Source organism: Zootoca vivipara, chromosome 6 (assembly GCF_965207765.1).
Source record: "Zootoca vivipara chromosome 6, rZooViv2.hap1.1, whole genome shotgun sequence".
NCBI classification, from domain to species: domain Eukaryota; kingdom Metazoa; phylum Chordata; class Lepidosauria; order Squamata; family Lacertidae; genus Zootoca; species Zootoca vivipara.
This window is the reverse complement of record NC_142589.1, coordinates 54,753,400-54,771,802: the sequence shown is the minus strand read 5'-3', so window position 1 is coordinate 54,771,802 and position 18,403 is coordinate 54,753,400. Positions and strand designations below refer to the sequence as shown.

Here is an 18,403-nt window from a genome sequence, read left to right as displayed (position 1 = left end):
TTGTCTACACAGACTGACAGTGGGCCCACTGAGCCATGGCTTCCACTCACACATACTATGCTTTGTTTCTGGCTTTGCCATTGTAAGTTCACAGGATGACCCCAGCTACATTATGCCTAAGTAATGCTGGTGTAGCTGTGTGATATGCAGAGTGGAATCACAGAATCGTTTTAGCTCTTCGAAAAATATATGTAGCCTATTATTTGTGTCCTGCTGGCAAAGCCATGAAAGGCCTGGAAATGCTGGAGATTAAAATGAGGTGGAGCTCCTCAAGATGACCCATTTATTCAGCATTTATCCTGATTTGCTTGCACAAAGCCTATACAGAGGTTAGATTATGTCCAGACTTTACTGAGCATTTGTTCTGATTTGTTTGATGGGAGGTTATATAACAATGAACATTTATCCTGATTTATGGGATACTTTCTGTTAATTATTTGCCCCATTCTTATTTATCAGTGTATTTCCCTGTCATTTTCCTAACCCCTGACCTTTGTTTTGGTGGGTTATTTGTACTAAACCAACAGAGCAGTTTAATCCACTTTAATTGTGCTAACCTAAATTTCTGGTATGTGCTTGAGCCTCTACCACAAAATACTGACAGCCTCTATTTCAATACAATAAACACAACAGATAAGAACAAATGCATTATGTCATCAGCTGCTTCAGGAAAAAATCTAGTCCTCAAATCTTTGGATTGAAAGTGAGTTATAAATATTCTGAGCAGCAATAATATTGAGATTATTGGAACACGATTCTTCCCTCCTTGCTTGGCCTCCCTGTCCTTTCAATGCCAAATCATGGATAATGTTTTTCTGGCAGAAGGATGCATATGAATGAGGAGTGGGGTGTTTGAGTGAGAGTGACATTAATATATGAGAAGAGAGAAAACAGAAGAGGTACACCACACATCCAAATCACACCACTTCCCCCAAAGAATCCATTCCTGGGGACTGTATTTCACCTCTCACAAAGCTACGGTATCGAGACTACAGTTCCCAGAATTCTTTGCGGGAAAGTCACGTGCTTTTAAATATGTACTGGATGTGCCTTAAATTCATGGAGTGCATCTGTCCCAACACCTAGTTGTATCTGATGAAGTGTGCATGCACACGAAAGCTCATACCAAAATAAAAACTTAGTTGGTCTTTAAGGTGCTACTGAAGGAATTTTTTTATTTTGTCCCAACACCATACACTTCATGCTGCGCCCCGCCTTAGCCACCTGGGAACTGTAGTTTCCCCCTCACAGAGCTACAATTTTCAGCATCCTTAAGGAACTATGTGATTTCAGGGGGAAGCCTCCCGGCGCCTTGGCGCCACGAGTGTGAGGGAGAAACGGTCGTGAGGGGAAAGACTGAAAAGCAGCGCCGCCGCCGCCTTCTCCTCCGGCCAGGCGGTGGCGCTGCAGCTTGCGGCGGCCCCTCCGTCTCGCTCCGTGTGCCGCTCCTCCTTCCCTGCTTTCCTCGTCGTGAGACGGCCCAGCAGCCCTCGCGGCGGCGGCGGCGGCAGCACGAGCAGCAGCGTCGCCCTCGGCCGGCGGCCCGCCTCGGCGCGGCCTATAAAGGGTCCTGGTCGGCCAGCGCTGCCCCCTCTCTGCTCGCAGCCTCCGAGGAGGGAAGAGGAAGGGAGGGGGGCGCGGGAAAAAAACCCTAAAAAGAAAAAAAAGACTTAAAAACAGCAAAAGAGAAAAAAAACCAAAGGAAAAAACTGATTATAACAAACAGGAATAAGGAGGAGGGTAATTAATTTAATAATAATAATAATATAATTAAGCAATTGTTAATTGCGCGGGGGCCGCTTTTGGCTGACGTTTCTCTGCCTGCCTGTCCGTCTGTCTGTCTTTGCCTGTAATCCCCAAATCTGCCTCGTGATTTTTCTTCCCCCCTCAATCGTCTTTGGTGTGTCTTTTCCCCCTCAACACCCCCCCCCCCCGTATTTATTCCTATTTATTTTCACCTCGCCTCTAATCTCGCCCCACCTTCCGCCACCCTAGAATCGCTTTCCCCCACCCGGCCCGCCCAGAGAGGGTAGGAACCGCGTTCCCCCCCCCCTTCACCTTCCTTGAAGCCGGAGCCCAGGTTTATCTGCCGCCTCCCCAGTTCATTGCCGCCCCTGCGCCTTGTCTGCAGGTGGTTCTCTTGCCGCCGGCGCCCCACTTTCCGCGCACTTTCTCCTCTCCTTTCCTACCACCCTTCGTTCTCCCTCTTAATGACTGACTGTCTCTCGCTTCGTCTTGATCTGCTTGGCCTTCTCTACTGTTTTCCTGCCCTTTAAAATTACTGAAGTTTTTTTTTAAAAAAAAGAAATAAAGCCATACCAGGCCTTGCTTGATACATATTGTTGTCTTTTTAAACCAGATTTTATCTGTGTTGCGTAAGTAGTTTTATAGGGGCAACAGCTGTTAGTTATTTATTTAAAATGGCGCAGGGTTATTGACCCCTGCTCCTAAAAAGTTACCCTTTTAATATCTGGAAGACAGGGAAAGAAGTTAGTCCTGAAGTATTAAACTACAAGTTTAAAATACAATCAACAATTGCTCATTTTGCATGGGAAAGATTTACGAGGTTTTTTTAAAATGCAGAATTGGAAATTTCATTTAAAAAAATATATTTAAACTGCTTTTTGAAACATATCTATTTCAGGTCCCTGAACTTAGTTTTCTGTGCAAATCTCTTATAGCTGATTTCCCTTATTTTCCAATAAGTTTTAAAAAAATAAATATATATTAAAAATACTTTAAAAAAAAGTTTAACATAAGCATCTGGGCCTCTGTGTGGGATAGTGAAAGATGAACACAGCTGCTAGTAGCTACCCGATGGCATCTCTGTATGTGGGTGACCTGCACCCTGATGTCACCGAAGCCATGCTGTATGAGAAGTTCAGTCCTGCAGGTCCTGTGCTCTCCATCCGTGTCTGCAGAGACATGATAACCCGCCGCTCCCTAGGATATGCATATGTTAACTTTCAGCAACCAGCTGATGGTAAGTATGGGGCAAATCAAGATTCTCTCTTTGGTATCCCAAAGTTTGCACTCTGCACACATCACTTGCTTCTCACCATTTCCTTCCAGCCACGTGGTCTCCCAGAAACAAGCACTGGCTGAAACTAGAGTTGTCTGAGCATTGCAGTCGGTAGGGGAAGGGACTAAGGAGCCTGCAGTTAGGCAAATGGGCCCAACAGTTGTAGGAAGAGCTGCAGTACCCTAATGACAGATATATGGAGTTTTGGTGAGAGAGCATATTGGCTACCCTGGATGAATACTGTGAGAGAGAAGCAGTCCTAATGTAATTATTTCGTGTTAAGTTCACAGGAGCTTTCTGCATTGAAAAACAGGATATAAATCAAATAGATAAATGCAGGGGTACATCACCTGGAATTCTATTTTGTGCAAGCTCAACTTGAATATGATGGAGGTTTGTAGAGAAAATGAAAAGCATTTTTCAGTAAGTGTTTCAGAAGGCTGCCAGTCCCATCTGCTACAGTGCTGTCTAAATAAGACTTCGAGCATGGGGGAATGTTTATTTTACAGCAACATCTCAAAGCCCATGGTCACATGCTGCTAGGGAACCTCTGCAGGGCAAGGGGTCCAGCATATTTACGGTGCAGCATGTGCTGTGGTGGAACCTCTTGTTGCATGCCTACTTCCAACTGTTCATCCCCTTTCAGCTGCAAGTGGTGTATTCTAAGGGTTGCTGTGCTTGCCAGCACATGTCTTTGGAGCACCTCTTCTTGCTATAAATAAACGCTGCCAAATTTGAGTAGCTGGGCTGAGGTGCCACTTGAAATGGAATTATTTTGGTTAAAGCAACACAACTGAATCTTCCCTTTCAACTAAAATCATGGTGCCTCCCCCCTTTCCACAAGCGATTGACAGTAAGGGAATGGAATTTTTAAGGGTTCTGTATAATATTTTGGGCATACTTGTTGAGAACAAGGACATGCATTTTGAGGTATAGTCAAGAGTGATGAGTGATTCATTAAATTAGCTAACTTTTTCCACTCACTCTCCCTATATTTAGAAGATCCTATATCACGGAAAAGAAGCCACAGGTGTTTAGTTCAATTTGGCCAGGCAGCTTTCTAATTTTGTAGGTGAGGTCTTGGTAAAGAAGGCATATGATTAGCTTCGTAAAGAGTACTTCTGTGGATATATGTGAGATCTTAAGCCTGTATTCATTCTTTCCTGGTTTCTGCTGCCCGTGCCTCCCCCCCCCCTTTACCTGGGCTCTTTTTTGTCAGGTGAGGCAGCCAGGAAAGCCCTGCATGGGTTCCTTCCCCCACCCCCAGAGTTGGGAAAGTTTTCCCTGTTAGAGACAAATAGGTGGGTAACATATCAGGTAGCACATTCTCATTCTAGCCTCAGGCTTGCCTGCTCTCTCCTTCCTGCTATTCACTTGGCATGCAGCTGAGTCCCAAGCCTCGGAATTTTATGAACAGGATCCTGGTGTGTATATGTCATCATCCTTTTAATATGCTACTCAGTACAGAAATAGAATCCTGAAGGAGGATTAGTGTGAGTTAAGGGAGAGTACATTGCTGAAGCTTTAGAATATGATGGATGTGATGCCTTACTTAGTTCGAGTAGGACTTCTCTGATTCTGTATTGGCATAGGGTGGTCATACATAATAATGCCTGAATGGCAAAGAAAGCAGTGGTGTGAAGTCTACATGGTAATACCAACTTGGTTCTAAGTCTTTTGTTGCTGTTTATAAAAAAAACAAAACCTGGCACTGGCAAGTTTGGGATATGCACCAAGCATGTTTCCTGCCTGTCTCACCTGGTTAGGGAAAATCTTTCCATCCGTATGCTTGCTACTACATACACTAGGTGCAGTATTTGCATTGTGCTCCTAGACCTATCCGTATTAGTGCTGATGTACTGAATTATCTGGGATGCAAGTGACGCTATGGTCTAAACCACTGAGCCTTCGGCTTGCCGATCAAAAGGTCGGCGGTTTGAATCCCTGCGATGGGGTGAGCTTCCGTTGCTCGGTTCATGCTCCTGCCAACCTAGCAGTTCGAAAGCATGCCAAAAAGTGCAAGTAGATTAATAGGTACCACTCCGGCAGGAAAGTGAACGTTGTTCCCGTGTGTCTGGTGTCTGTGTTCCATTGCACCAGAAGCAACTTAGTCATACTGGCCACATGACCCGGAAAAACTGTCTGCGGAGCAGACAAACACCGGCTCCCATGGCCTGTAAAGCGAGATGAGTGCCGCAACCCCAGTTGTGACAGGACTTAACTGTTAGGGGTCCCTTTACCTTTACTGAATTACCTGCAGAGGTCATAGTCAGTATTGGCGACAGTCAGATGTTGAGTATTGCATAGATGTGCATGTACATAAACACACCTTTCCACCTCTTCTCTCAGTCTTCAGGTGGTTTGCTGCTTAGTTGAAGGAAATATTTTATTTATTTAAAATACAAATTATCAAAAAAAAGGTTGCCTAAATGTGTGATGTGGATAGAGAATGAGTATCCAGAAGATTGACATTATTTAGAGACACCTGCTTATGAAGGATTGGTTCCCTTTTTCTGAAAGTACAGTCTTTTTATTGCTTCTCCTACAGCTGAGCGAGCCCTGGACACCATGAACTTTGATGTGATCAAAGGGAAACCCATCCGCATCATGTGGTCTCAGCGTGATCCTTCCCTGAGGAAATCAGGTGTAGGGAATGTCTTTATTAAGAACCTGGACAAATCCATAGACAACAAGGCACTTTATGACACTTTCTCGGCTTTTGGGAATATACTTTCTTGCAAGGTGAGACTTTTTATCTTACCAAGATTCCAGGGAGATCTGCTTATATGTATTTTAACATATCATGAGGTGGCTTGGGTCTTGAATGCATGTAAAATGGAATAGGATTTGTGTGTGTGTGTGTGTGTGTGTGTGTGTGAAGTTACAATATGGAAATCTAGTAAAAAGATCTCTTAAATGATCTGGAGACAAGAAGTTATTGCCAGGTGTTCTAACTGCATTTTCCTTTCCTTGATTGGAAACTTTGCTTAGACATTGAACAACAGCTCTTGTGATTTCATTCACGGTATTGGTGCAAAAAAGGGTTTTTGCACAATTTCGGTGCAAAAAACCTCAGGTTTTTTGAAGCTCAGTTCAGGTGAAGAGAAATGTGCAACCCAAAACCTTGGGTTGCTGATACATGCTATTCAGTTCTGCCTATTGCCTTGCAGGTGGTGTGTGACGAGAATGGCTCTAAGGGCTATGCCTTTGTGCACTTTGAGACACAGGACGCTGCGGACCGGGCCATTGAGAAGATGAATGGCATGCTGCTGAACGACCGCAAAGTGTGAGTGTCTCGGCCAGAAGCAGCGGCAGCCACCGCATGAGCCGTGATGCATCTCAGTATTAACCCACAAGGCTGCTGGTTCTCCTGGCCCAGCTTTGGCCTGCTGCCTCTCTACTCCAGGGCTGGTGAGTTTCCCTGCCCGAGCCACAGCCTACTCCCCCTGGTGTAGGGGCCTGCCCCTTACTTTCTGCCTCCCTGCTGCTGGGCTTAGTTGACTCCCTTCTGGTTTGCCCTGTTGAGCAGCGCTGGGTGGGTGTTTTTGTGCTGCTGCTTCCATATCAGGACTGGATTTTTCTGCTTAGTCGTTTACCCTATTTATTTCTCACACCTACCTGCTGCTTTTTTCTTTCCTGTTGTTGGCAGGGAAGGGTTTTTCATCATAGCTTTTCTCTTTTCTCCATCCAGATTTGTTGGGAGATTTAAATCCCGTAAAGAGCGTGAGGCAGAATTGGGAGCCAAAGCAAAGGAGTTCACCAACGTCTACATTAAAAACTTTGGGGATGACATGGATGACGAACGGCTGAAGGAGCTTTTCAGCAAATACGGTAAATATTCCAGCAGCAAGTTGTTAACATTCTGAAGCCGTCACAGCTGGTACCTTTTTGTTGACTCATTTTTGAACTTATCATCTGGGCTCCTGGGTGCTGTGCACATGAAGCATCCTCACAAAAGGACAGTCAAGAGTTTGGTTTCAGGAAGCCACAGTGATCCCTTACTGCTAAGCCAAAGGCTGAAAGAGCTGAAAAGATGCCAACAAAGCATCCTTGAGTGCAGGGGGCCATTCTTCCTACCTTCTTCATTGCTGTTGCTTTTAAACTAGCTAAACCTGGAGGGTGTTAGATATGCTGAACAGATAGTTTTTAAAAAATATATATAGTTTGTCATCATATTATAATGTTTCATTAACTAAGCTTTTATGCAATACATTATTTATGGCTTCACTTTTTAGTTAGTATTTACAATTCCCCCCCATTTTAAACTGACTTTATTTTTGTTGTCGTTCTGGCTCTGGTTACTATCCATGTACTCACTGGAGCAAATTAATATAGAGAGAATTGAGAACTTATTTTTCAGCACTTGGTGTTCTTTTTGAGAGCAAAATTGTTTAAATTCTTATGTGTAAGATTATTTAATAGTTCCTGGCAATAAAATATAATAAAGGGAAAAGGAAAGAAAGATTGCAAAGCAGAATACAATAGGGAGTTTCTCCTAAGAGATATTGTAAATATTGGGTCTCAGCCTGGCAAATTTGAAGCATCAATGTTGACTTGTTGGGGGGGAAATAATCCTTAAGCTACTGGTTTTCATTTTGAAAGCTCTTCCTTGAAATTTTGTTGTAAGCTACCTTTGCTAACTCTGTTCTTCTGGTAATAGGTAAGACCCTCAGCGTTAAAGTCATGACAGATCCCACTGGGAAGTCGAAAGGCTTTGGTTTTGTGAGCTTTGAGAAGCATGAAGAAGCCAACAAGGTATATGGGTTACAGAATATGTATTACCTGCTTCTGGATTGGAAAACGGCATTCAGCAAATGTTTATGGGTGGCACCCAAACACAGAGCTAATCTATGCCTTGGAACTATTTCCCATTATCTGTCAGCTATTCTCCTGCAACCACAAAACAAGGTGGTTTTGGACTTTAAAGGGTTTTATTTATGGTTAAAATGTGGTTCTGCGATTATTTTTAGGGGTGCACATGAAAAAAAGGAGCCCGCTTTAGATTGGGGGCTTGGATGGACCTTGCCCTTTGCTTTCAGCCCAAAGGGTAGCCTCACTCTGGTTTGTTTCATGTAGCTTTGCATGTCTCCCCATTGACTAATGGGAAAATCAACACATGGCTTGTTGTTGTTGTTGTTTAGTCGTGTCTGACTCTTCGTGACCCCATGGACCAGAGCACGCCAGGCACTCCTGTCTTCCACTGCCTCCCGCAGTTTGGTCAGACTCATGTTGGTGGCTTCGAGAACACTGTCCAGCCATCTCGTCCTCTTGGACATGGCTATCCCTTTTTAATTTTTGGGAGAACTGGAAGATGTTTGCCACTTATGAGTGGATGAAGCCTGCCAAATTTCAGATGGGGTTGTTAGTCCAGGGGAAGAAATAGGAGTGTAAATAAGAATTTTGGTAACCAGTTCAGCATCTTAGAGACATTACTCTTTTGAAATCCCTTACAGGCAGTGGAAGAAATGAATGGAAAAGATATCAATGGGAAAATGGTGTTTGTGGGCCGGGCACAGAAGAAAGTGGAGCGCCAGGCAGAGCTGAAAAGGAAATTTGAGCAGCTTAAACAAGAGAGAATCAGCCGGTATCAGGTAAAAGGAATATGCTCCTGATTTGATTAGGTTTCCAACTTCACACATTTGTGGGGTGGAACCATTATGGTGTGTTTTGCCTTAGATTGCCATCTGGACTCTGGTCTCCTTGTACATTCTCTGTTGTGTCAAATAAGATGGACACAAATAAGATGACACTGTCAAATTAAACGGTGACACTTGGTGGGATTGGCCACGTGTGAAGGTTTTGGTTCCATGCATAGCAGCTATCAGCTGAAGGTCCTGTTTGAGTAAATTCAATAATTAGATGGTAGAAACAATATGTAGGTTGTATGTAGCGTAGAAGAAAGTCAGATCCAGGGAAGGGGGCTGATGTGAGTTGCATCTGAATCTTTCCCGTTCCATGCTGTGAGGTGCAGGCCCGGGGACATGTGATGCTAAAGCAACGCAGAGGAAATCCAGGCAAGTTTATGTTCTCTTACAAGAAACTTGCCTCTACAAACTCTGTGACATTTCAGGTTTTTTTTGCCTTCAGCAGGTGATGGAACATTATTTGTTTGTAAAGATCAATCAGTATGTATTGGCTTTGCTTGTAGTTTACTGCTTGTAAAGATGAATTATTGTTCCCTTCTGCATTGTTACTGTGGCATGCCATTTTTCTCTCTCTCTGTTTTAGGGAGTTAACTTATATATTAAGAACCTGGATGATACAATTGATGATGAGAAACTGAGGAAGGAATTCTCTCCTTTTGGGTCTATCACAAGTGCCAAGGTAAAGACTGGAATTTAACAGACACAGAGTAAGGCTTCAGAAGTAGGAACTGTTGAGGAATCTGCCTAAGGGTGCAATCCTAAATATATTTAGTTAAGACCTGCTGAACTCAGTGGGACTTAATTTCAGGTAGCCTGTTTTGGAGGCATCTTGACCATAAAACAAACTTTGCCCGTGCTGTGTGTTGAAACCTCTAGGGGCAAGAGGATAGCGAAATTACCTGCCGCTTTGCCTCTGATGGTTGTATGATCCATGCTGCAGTTGTTACGAGAGGGCTGCACCTGAATCTTTCCCAGTCCTGGCAAAATATGTGTAGGCCTGGGGACACATGGTGCTAAAGCAATGCAAAGCAAATCCAGACAAGTCACTTCCCTGTTTGTTGAGGGCTTGTCTCTACACCTTTGCAACATTGGGCTTATGCAGGGCAGTTTCCTGGGTTAAGTTCAGCAGTGCTGTACAAGTCACATGTTGAAGAATAGGGGTACCTCAGGTTCTGCCATTCGGGTGTTAAAGCCTGCAGTGGTCCTGTGGTGGTTACCATCTGTGCTGTTAATTAGCAAGTGATAGATCAGGGATAAAGTTACCATCCATGTGTGAACTAAGGGCAGGAAGAGGGCTGGCTGGGGTTATTAAGCAAGCCTGCTTCCAAAGTGCTATTCTTATATGTTGTGTTTGTGGTTACAAACGTATCCCTGGCAGAAAGTCAGTGGGCAGAGCCATTTGCAGAGTGCTGTTGCATGAATTCTCTTTAACAATGGGGCTCCTCTAACATTGCCATCTTGAGGTGTTTCCCCACCCACCCATGGCAGTGTTCCCCCAGCTCAGGCAACTTGACGCAGCATCAGTGCAGAAAGCATGAGGCTTTCTTTCCCTGAGTTGTTTTTTAAAAACTACCTTTGTTTAGGTGATGCTGGAAGACGGACGAAGCAAAGGGTTTGGCTTTGTCTGCTTTTCCTCTCCGGAAGAGGCCACCAAAGCTGTAACAGAAATGAATGGGCGCATTGTGGGCTCCAAACCACTATATGTTGCATTGGCACAGAGAAAGGAGGAGCGGAAAGCCCACCTCACCAACCAATACATGCAGCGCATTGCTGGAATGAGAGCCCTGCCTGCCAATGCCATCATCAATCAGTTCCAGCCAGCTGCAGGAGGGTATTTCATGCCAGCTGTGCCCCAGGTAAGTCCCAGCAAAAAATGGGTTGTGGCTCTTCAAGGATTATAGCTACTCTGTCCAAAATACTAGCTTTGATACATGATCTCTCTACGGCATATTGAACTACCTGAAATAATCACCTTTTAAAATTTGTAGGTTCTTGGTCACTGGAGAATGAAGCATACAGGATATTTCTCCCCACTTTTCCTGTGAATTGGAGGTTGGAACATATGAACAGGGGCATTTAAACCTGCTTAAGAACCATTTGTCAAGTTGCTTTGAGATTTTTCCTTTGTCTAAAGCAGGCATCCCCAAACTTCAGCCATCCAGATGTTTTGGACTACAATTCCCATGATCCCTGACCACTGGTCCTGTTAGCTAGGGATCATGGGAGTTGTAGGCCAAAACATCTGGAGGGCCACAGTTTGGGGATGCCTGGTCTAAAGCAGCCAATAAATGTTAATAGTAATTTTGCAATGTGACTGCATGCCCTGCTCTGCTTTTCAGGCTCAGAACAGACCCACTTACTATGCACCTAATCAGATGACTCAGATGAGGCCTAACCCACGCTGGCAGCAAGGAGGGAGACCTCAAGGTGAGCATGAAGGAGCCACTTGGACCTTGGAGATAGAGGCAGCACCCCCCCTCCATGGCCACATTTACCCTTGGCCAACTCTGGGGGTCACATTTCGGTGGTGGGTTAGTGTGGCCATCCCACATTTTCACATGTGCAGACACCACATGTGTACAGGAAAAGTAGCTGTCCTGTGCAGATCAGCTGAGGAAATGAAGTAGAGAGGGGACAGTTTGCATCCCCATCAGGCTGTTGAATCCACCCACCCTGTGCTGTATCTATTTTGTTCTTTTTTGCCCCTACAGTCTTGTGTGGCAGGGGGAAGAAACATTTGCTTGGGGCAGCCTTTTCAGGCCTCTGGGCCAGGAGTTGACCACCCTTGTAAAGGCAGTCATCTCCTTTTTTTTTATCTACCAGGATATGGTAGCCTGGCAGAAACTGTGTCGCAAATGTCTAATCCCTGTGGTTGTCCTTGCCACAATTTAGTTCAGTAGTATTGTCCTACTGTGATTGACCAGTAGCTTTGTGCTCTCTATCTCTCTGTCTCCTCCCCCCCCCCAAAAAAAACCCCACTCCAGGCTTCCAAGGAATGCCAAACACTATGCGCCAGTCTGGACCAAGACCAGCCCTACGCCATCTGGCTCCAGCAAGCAATGCTCAAGCCTCACGTGGCATGCCTGGTGCAACCCAAAGGGTTGGTAAGTGACTGGACCTGCAGGGTTTCCTACTGGTTTATAGAAGCTGATTCGGGATATGGTACCGTGTTTCTCCTAAAATAAGACGTGCCTCTAAAATAAGCCATGGCACGATTTTCGAAAGGAAAAAAAAATAAGACACCCCCCAAAAATAAGACGTGTTGGGTTATTGTCTCTCCCGGGTCCCGCTGGGTCTCACTGAGTCGCTCCGCAGCGCTTTGCCCCACAGCGAGCCCTTCAAGGCGCTGCCGCCGCCGCTGGCCACCAGGTGCTGCTGCGGATGCGACGTCGGCTCCTCCTTCCGCCGGCCACCGCTCATTATCCTCTTCCGCCGCCGCCTCCCTCCCTCCCCGCTGGGCCGCTGCTCGGTCGGGGCTCGAGCGGGAGCCGGCAAAGACAGGCGCGCCGCCGCCGCCTCCTTCCCTCCCCGCCGGGCCGCTGCTGGGTCGGAGCTCGAACGGGAGCCGGCAAAGACAGGCGCACCGCCGCCGCCTCCCTCCCTCCCTGCCGGGCCGCTGCAGAAAAATAAATATAAGACGTGTCTTATTTTAGGAGAAACACGGTAGATCATTCTGTTTCCTGGTGTGTGCAAAGAGTGGTGGGGTTCTGCTGCCCATTCCTTCTGAGGGCACCTGATAGCATTGCACGGCACTGACAGTAAGGTAGAGGGGTCTGTCTATAGACATTTTGGTAGCAGATAATTTTAGTCCTTGCACTTAGTACCATTATTGATCATTAATTTTGTAACCTGCTCTTCACTCCCAAAGGAACCCAGGGTGACAAACACTTAAAAGACAAATCTTATTAGAATTGACAGATAATAGCCCCAGTTTCAAATAAACTTGCTTAACAGGACTAGGATTGGGGACACCAGGCTCAAATTCCGCACTCAGCTGTCAGTCACAGTCCCAGCTTGCATGTCACATTAAAGTTAAGCCATAGTTTAAAAGAATCTGCATGTTAATGCGACAGCAGCGTGCACTAGAAAATCGTAAACAGTGAGCCACAAACAAACCTTAGTTACCACTTCTCATTTGGAGGCAACAAGCCATGAGCCCAGGTTCAGACAGCGTGACAGCTAGACTGTGGCTCGTTTTGTCAGCAGCAGGGGCGCAGCAGCACAGGAACGTATTGAGAAGCACGCATTAGCACGCTGCTCATTCCTATTAAGCCATAGTTTGCTTTACAATCTGGTCTGATGTGATTGACAAAGTTTACTTGTGAAGATAAAGTGATGGTAGTGGGGTTATGTTGTCTTGAGCTTTTGAGAGGGAGGTTTGATACTGTTGACTTTTTTTAAAAAAAACAATGATTCTCCATTTTTATCTCTCTTTTTAAAAAACACCCCAGGGGTTCCTGCCACAGCTCCAAATTTAGCGCCTCGACCATCTGTAGCTGCGCAAGCTCCAAGGGCTGTTCCGCCGTACAAATATGCCTCCAGTGTCCGCAGCCCCCACCCAGCTGTACAGCCTTTGCAGGTAGCATAAGAGGCTTCGCATGGAAACATCAGTGTTAGACTGCAGGGAATATCTGTGTTCTGGTTTTTCCTCTAGAGCTCAGGAAAGTCATGGTCAGGTCTTTCAGTCTCAGGCTGAAACAGTGCCTGTGTTTCTATCATGCTGCTTCAGACCTGCTTTTCTTAAATTTAATGTGGCAGATTGTTTTCTCCCCCTTGTTTACAATGCAGCATGATTCTGAATCTCAACCAAATCTGTGCTCAGCAGGCAGTTTAGCAAGCATTCTGTATGTAAGCAACTGTTTCTGTTTTGACATAAAAAATGGCTATAATTCAGACAGTTTGCCATAAACATGTACAGTCTGGGCGGAAATCAACAGTCCAGCTTTGTGCAGGGTAACTGAGTTAACCTAAAGAAACTCCTTCAGGTGCTTGCTCCACTAGCTTTAAGGGAACTGTTCTGCCTTTAGTACAATGGGACAGGGTGAATAAAACAATAAAGTGAAGTTACCTTGGTACTGTTGGTGCCGGCAGACTACTGCCAACGTATAACACTGAAGCTTAAAAGCTTGCAGTGGCTGTCCCATGTGGTTGTGGGACAAAGCCAAGGTTCTGAATTTACAAGGCCCTTAATACGTTTGGTCTAGGGTATCTTAAGGACTGCCTGATTCCTGCCTCATCACAGAGTTATTTAGGGGAGTCTCTGTTAGTGGTTGGTGATGGTTCAGATGCATGGCTTGTATCCACCAGAAGCCATTATGCAGTATTGTGGCACTTCCAGCTGAGATTAGACAGGCCCTCCTCCACTTGCCCTATTGAACGTCAGGCACTTGACAAAGACCTATTCCATCAGGCATTTTATGGAAGCTCTGTTTTCTCAGCAGCCCCTTCTTACTGTTGCATTAAAAACCTTGCTGATAAGGTTCAGGCATTTCCTCTTACGTCCCCAGTTTCAAAGTTTGAGTATTTTGAGAGAAACTTTATCCCCAAACTATTCAGTGTGTTTTAATATTTGATTATGTAGTTCCATTCCCTGACTTTAACAAGTTCTTTCCAAAACTAAGAGTTCTTGTAAGGATGATACACTGCTGTTGTGAATATTTTAGTCTAGATGTGACTTCTAAAAAGAGAACGTTTAGCATATACAGGTGAAACTCGGAAATTTAGAATATTGTCAAAGTGCATTTATTTCAGTAATGCAACTTAAAAAGTGAAACCAACATATGAGATAGATGCATGACATGCAAAGCAAGATATGTCAAGCCTTTATTTGTTGTAATTGTAATTATTTTTCGACGATATTCTAATTTTCTGAGTTTCACCTGTAATTATTTGATAATTTTATTGTTTTAAAACAAACGAACTGATTCCCTTTTCACTTCTTACTGTGTTGTTTTATTTATTAAATTTATATACCACCTTTCATCAGATCTCAGGGTTGTTCGCAACATAAAAGTTTTCTTCTCTTTAACAGGCCCCTCAGCCTGCTGTTCATGTACAAGGACAAGAGCCTTTAACTGCATCTATGCTAGCTGCTGCCCCTCCCCAGGAGCAAAAACAAATGCTGGGTAAGCCAATCCTTTCTAGCCCTCAGAGATTTGGGGCACAGGTGCCATAGGCAAAATCTTGTAAAAACAAGTTTCTCTACAATATGTTAAGCTCATGTGTACAGAAGTGACAGGGTATATAATAGCTTAATATCTCACTTCTCAGATTGTAAATGATTATCTGTACTGGAAAGCCATAGATTCCAGTTTGGTGGGGTGGTGGGCAGCTTCCATGTAGAGCTTATCCTGGGAAGCTTCATAGAGGACCAACAGAATCTTGTGTGTTGATATCCCATGGCACTTAATATTATGATTTAGGAAGATATCTGCTTTCTGTGTTCATCTCCAGCCACGGTCCCTTTGACACAGTTGATTATTATATTTCTATGCCGCTTTGCTTACAAAGCCATAGTGGCTTACAAACAATAGATAACAATAACCAGATAGAACATCCCATCACAAATGCAGCATATCAAGAAATCATCAGTGAAACAATTACAATATATAAAACAGTGTTAACAAAGCAACTAAAAAATAAGCTAAAGCAAAAATCACATGATTAACAAATCAATAAATTAAGCTGTTAAGTTTACACACTCTTTTCACACCCCATGACTCATAATCTTTCACTCTATTCAGCTCATTAAAATACACAAACATAACAACTGTGGTATCTGAAGAAGTGTGCATGCACACGAAAGCTCATACCAAAATAAAAACTTAGTTGGTCTTTAAGGTGCTACTGAAGGAATTTTTTTATTTTATAACAACTGTGGCATCAACTCCCTACTGAAGGTTCCTTGGATTGGTTGTAGGTGGGGCAGCACAGGTGAAATGGAGTCTCTCACCCTTCACAGTTCTTCCTCTGGAAACAGCTCCCTTATGAAGGGAGGGTGGGACAGGGCAGGTGGAAAAAGCCATTACATGCTGGCCAACAGTGTCTCTCACCCATCATCTAGTTGACTGAGTGGTACAGAAACTCAAAATGCCTTCAGACTCAAGGATCCCCCCCCCATCACCCGCATTGCCCTGGCTGTGTGAGCCTGAAGTGACACCCTTCCTCTTGACTGCTTCCCTAGGAGAACGTTTGTTCCCGCTCATCCAAGCTATGCATCTAAGCCTTGCAGGAAAGATCACAGGAATGCTGCTGGAGATTGACAACTCGGAGTTGCTGCACATGCTAGAATCCCCAGAATCCCTCCGTTCGAAGGTAATGGCTCTCCCCATTCTCTTAACTCTGCCACATACATTCAAGGGGGAGTATCCTCCTTTTTGCTTCCTTGGGTGAGTGATAGTGAACCTGGTTTCTTCCTGCCCCAGGTGGAGGAGGCTGTGGCAGTGCTGCAAGCTCATCAAGCCAAGAAAGAAGCTGCCCAGAAAGTGGGCATAGTTGCTGCTACCTCGTAACTAGGGAGGCTGGTAAGTATTCCAGCTGCCCTGGTTCTTCTCTTTGCTCACAGCTGTCACTTGCCTTTGAGAGCAGATCTGGAGAAGCTGTGGATCTTTCTGTCTTGTATGTGCCAAAAAGCTGCCTCAAGAAAGCAAGTATGGTTTGTTTCTAGGCTTACCTGATAAGGCCAATTTGTCTTCTGTTTGCAAAAATGAATGTGAAAATTGTCCCAGGGTCAGTGGGCTATCATCACATCCTTTAAAAGACCAAAATGTTTGCATAAAGATTCAATCGATAATCTCAAGTACCGGTAATTACTTAAAATCAGTAGAGAATTTAACTTTAGCAGAATTCAGGGTTGATTCCCCCTCCCCTCAACCTGTACTTCACCTTGATCCATAATTGCTTTGCAGAGTAACCCTAAAATGTCTATGTTCTTCTCAAAACCTGTGAGGTGCAACAACATACAGAATTATACTGTCTGAAGAGTGGGTAACCAGGAAGAAATTGAAGAACTAATTCAGCATTACAGCATTCTTTCTCTCTTTATAGGTTGTAGAAAGCCAAATGAGCCCCCTGAAGAAACCTGAAGCTGTTTAGAGAATAACATTATACTGCACATTTCAATATCATGCAACATAATTCATTGCCACTGTGTAAAGAAAGTTAATATGCCTTATTTGCAAAAATAAAAATTAAAGAAAAATCCTCTACTGCTTTTGGTTTCCAAGATTTAAATATGCAAGTTTTCCTTCTTCAAGCCAGGGTTGCAGCTACTTTGTCTTCTCATGAGCAGACACTTACATTTTTCTGATTGAACATTTTCATTTGTGGTTCTTGGTTTTGATCAAACAATCTTGTTTGCAAAGTCTGGAAAGTGTTACCAATAAAATAATTAAAATATTTCAAGTAATTGCCTGAGTCTTCTTCAAGCCTCCTGATGATGTGGCCTCCAGGTTTCAAATTATTCTGAGTGCAAACCCCTTTAGGTAGGAACCCCGGTGAAAGCTGGGTTGAAGTGAAGGGAGGAATTATATACAAACACTATTGAACACTCATTTCACACGCTAGCAAGGTTATGCTTAAAATTCTACAAGGCAGGCTTAGGCAGTATGTGGTACCAAGAGCTCCCAGAAGTGCAAGCTGGATTTCGAAGGGGCAGAGGAACCAGAGACCAAATAGCAAACATGTGCTGGCTTATGGAGAAAGCTAGAGAGTTCCAGAAAAACATCTACTTCTGCTTCATTGACTATGCAAAAGCCTTTGACTGTTGACCACAGCAAACTGGCAAGTTCTTAAAGAAATGGGAGTGCCTGATCACCTCATCTGTCTCCTGAGAAATCTCTATGTGAGACAAGAAGCTACAGTTAGAACTGGATATGGAACAACTGATTGGTTCAAAATTGGGAAAGGAGTATGACAAGGTTGTATATTGTCTCCCTGCTCTTTAACTTATATGCAGAATTCATCATGCGAAAGGCTGGACTAGATTATCCCAAACCAGAATTAAGATTGCCGGAAGAAATATCAACAACCTCAGATATGCAGATGACACAACCTTGATGGCAGAAAGTGAGGAAGAATTAAAGAACCTTTTAATGAGGGTGAAAGAGGAGAGCGCAAAATATGGTCTGAAGTTCAAAATCAAAAAACAATCTGAAGAAGTGTGTATGCACATGAAAGCTCATACCAAAATAAAAACTTAGTTGGTCTTTAAGGTGCTACTGAAGGAATTTTTTTATTTTACTTCGACCCAGACCAACACGGCTACCTACCTGTAATCAAAAAACAACAACACCCAAGATCATGGCCACTGGTCCCATCACCTCCTGGCAAATAGAAGGGGAAGAAATGGAGGCAGTGAGAGATTTTACTTTCTTGGGCTCCTTGATCACTGCAGATGGTGACAGCAGTCACGAAATTAAAAGACGCCTGCTTATTGGGAGAAAAGCAATGACAAACCTAGACAGCATCTTAAGAAGCAGAGACATCACCTTGCCAACAAAGGTCTGTATAGTTAAAGCTATGGTTTTCCCAGTAGTGATGTATAGAAGTGAGAAGGCTGATCGCCGAAGAATTGATGCTTTTGAATTATGGTGCTGGAGGAGACTCTTGAGAGTCCCATGGACTGCAAGAAGATCAAACCTCTCCATTCTGAAGGAAATCAGCCCCAAGTGCTCACTGGAAGGACAGATCCTGAAGCTGAGGCTCCAATACTTTGGCCATCTCATGAGAAGAGAAG

The 18,403-nt window shown here is 44.2% G+C and overlaps 1 protein-coding gene and 2 non-coding genes across 5 annotated transcripts; all 3 read left to right on the top strand.

Annotated features, from left to right (window-relative positions):
• The first annotated feature begins 1,494 nt into the window (after positions 1-1,494).
• PABPC4 (poly(A) binding protein cytoplasmic 4) lies at positions 1,495-17,070 on the top strand. 3 transcript variants are annotated; one of them, XM_035119731.3, is made up of 16 exons: positions 1,495-1,740; positions 2,785-2,983; positions 5,571-5,764; positions 6,193-6,308; positions 6,714-6,853; positions 7,683-7,777; positions 8,476-8,613; positions 9,251-9,346; positions 10,251-10,523; positions 11,007-11,094; positions 11,652-11,771; positions 13,119-13,246; positions 14,699-14,792; positions 15,851-15,981; positions 16,092-16,190; positions 16,714-17,070. In XM_035119731.3, exons 2-15 carry the CDS (start codon positions 2,791-2,793, stop codon positions 16,176-16,178), a joined length of 1,893 nt encoding a protein of 630 aa, XP_034975622.1. In that variant the 5' UTR covers positions 1,495-1,740; positions 2,785-2,790; the 3' UTR covers positions 16,179-16,190; positions 16,714-17,070. The 3 variants fall into 3 exon arrangements, with proteins under 3 accessions (XP_034975622.1, XP_088528347.1, XP_034975621.1); XM_088672221.1 differs by lacking the exon at positions 2,785-2,983; XM_035119730.3 differs by having other exon boundaries at positions 1,495-2,983.
• LOC118088066 (small nucleolar RNA SNORA55) lies at positions 8,956-9,089 on the top strand. Its single transcript, XR_004692926.1, has one exon. It is a non-coding gene; the product is annotated as a small nucleolar RNA SNORA55 (small nucleolar RNA).
• Positions 9,624-9,758, top strand: LOC118088065 (small nucleolar RNA SNORA55). Its single transcript, XR_004692925.1, has one exon. It is a non-coding gene; the product is annotated as a small nucleolar RNA SNORA55 (small nucleolar RNA).
• Positions 17,071-18,403: the final 1,333 nt, after the last annotated feature.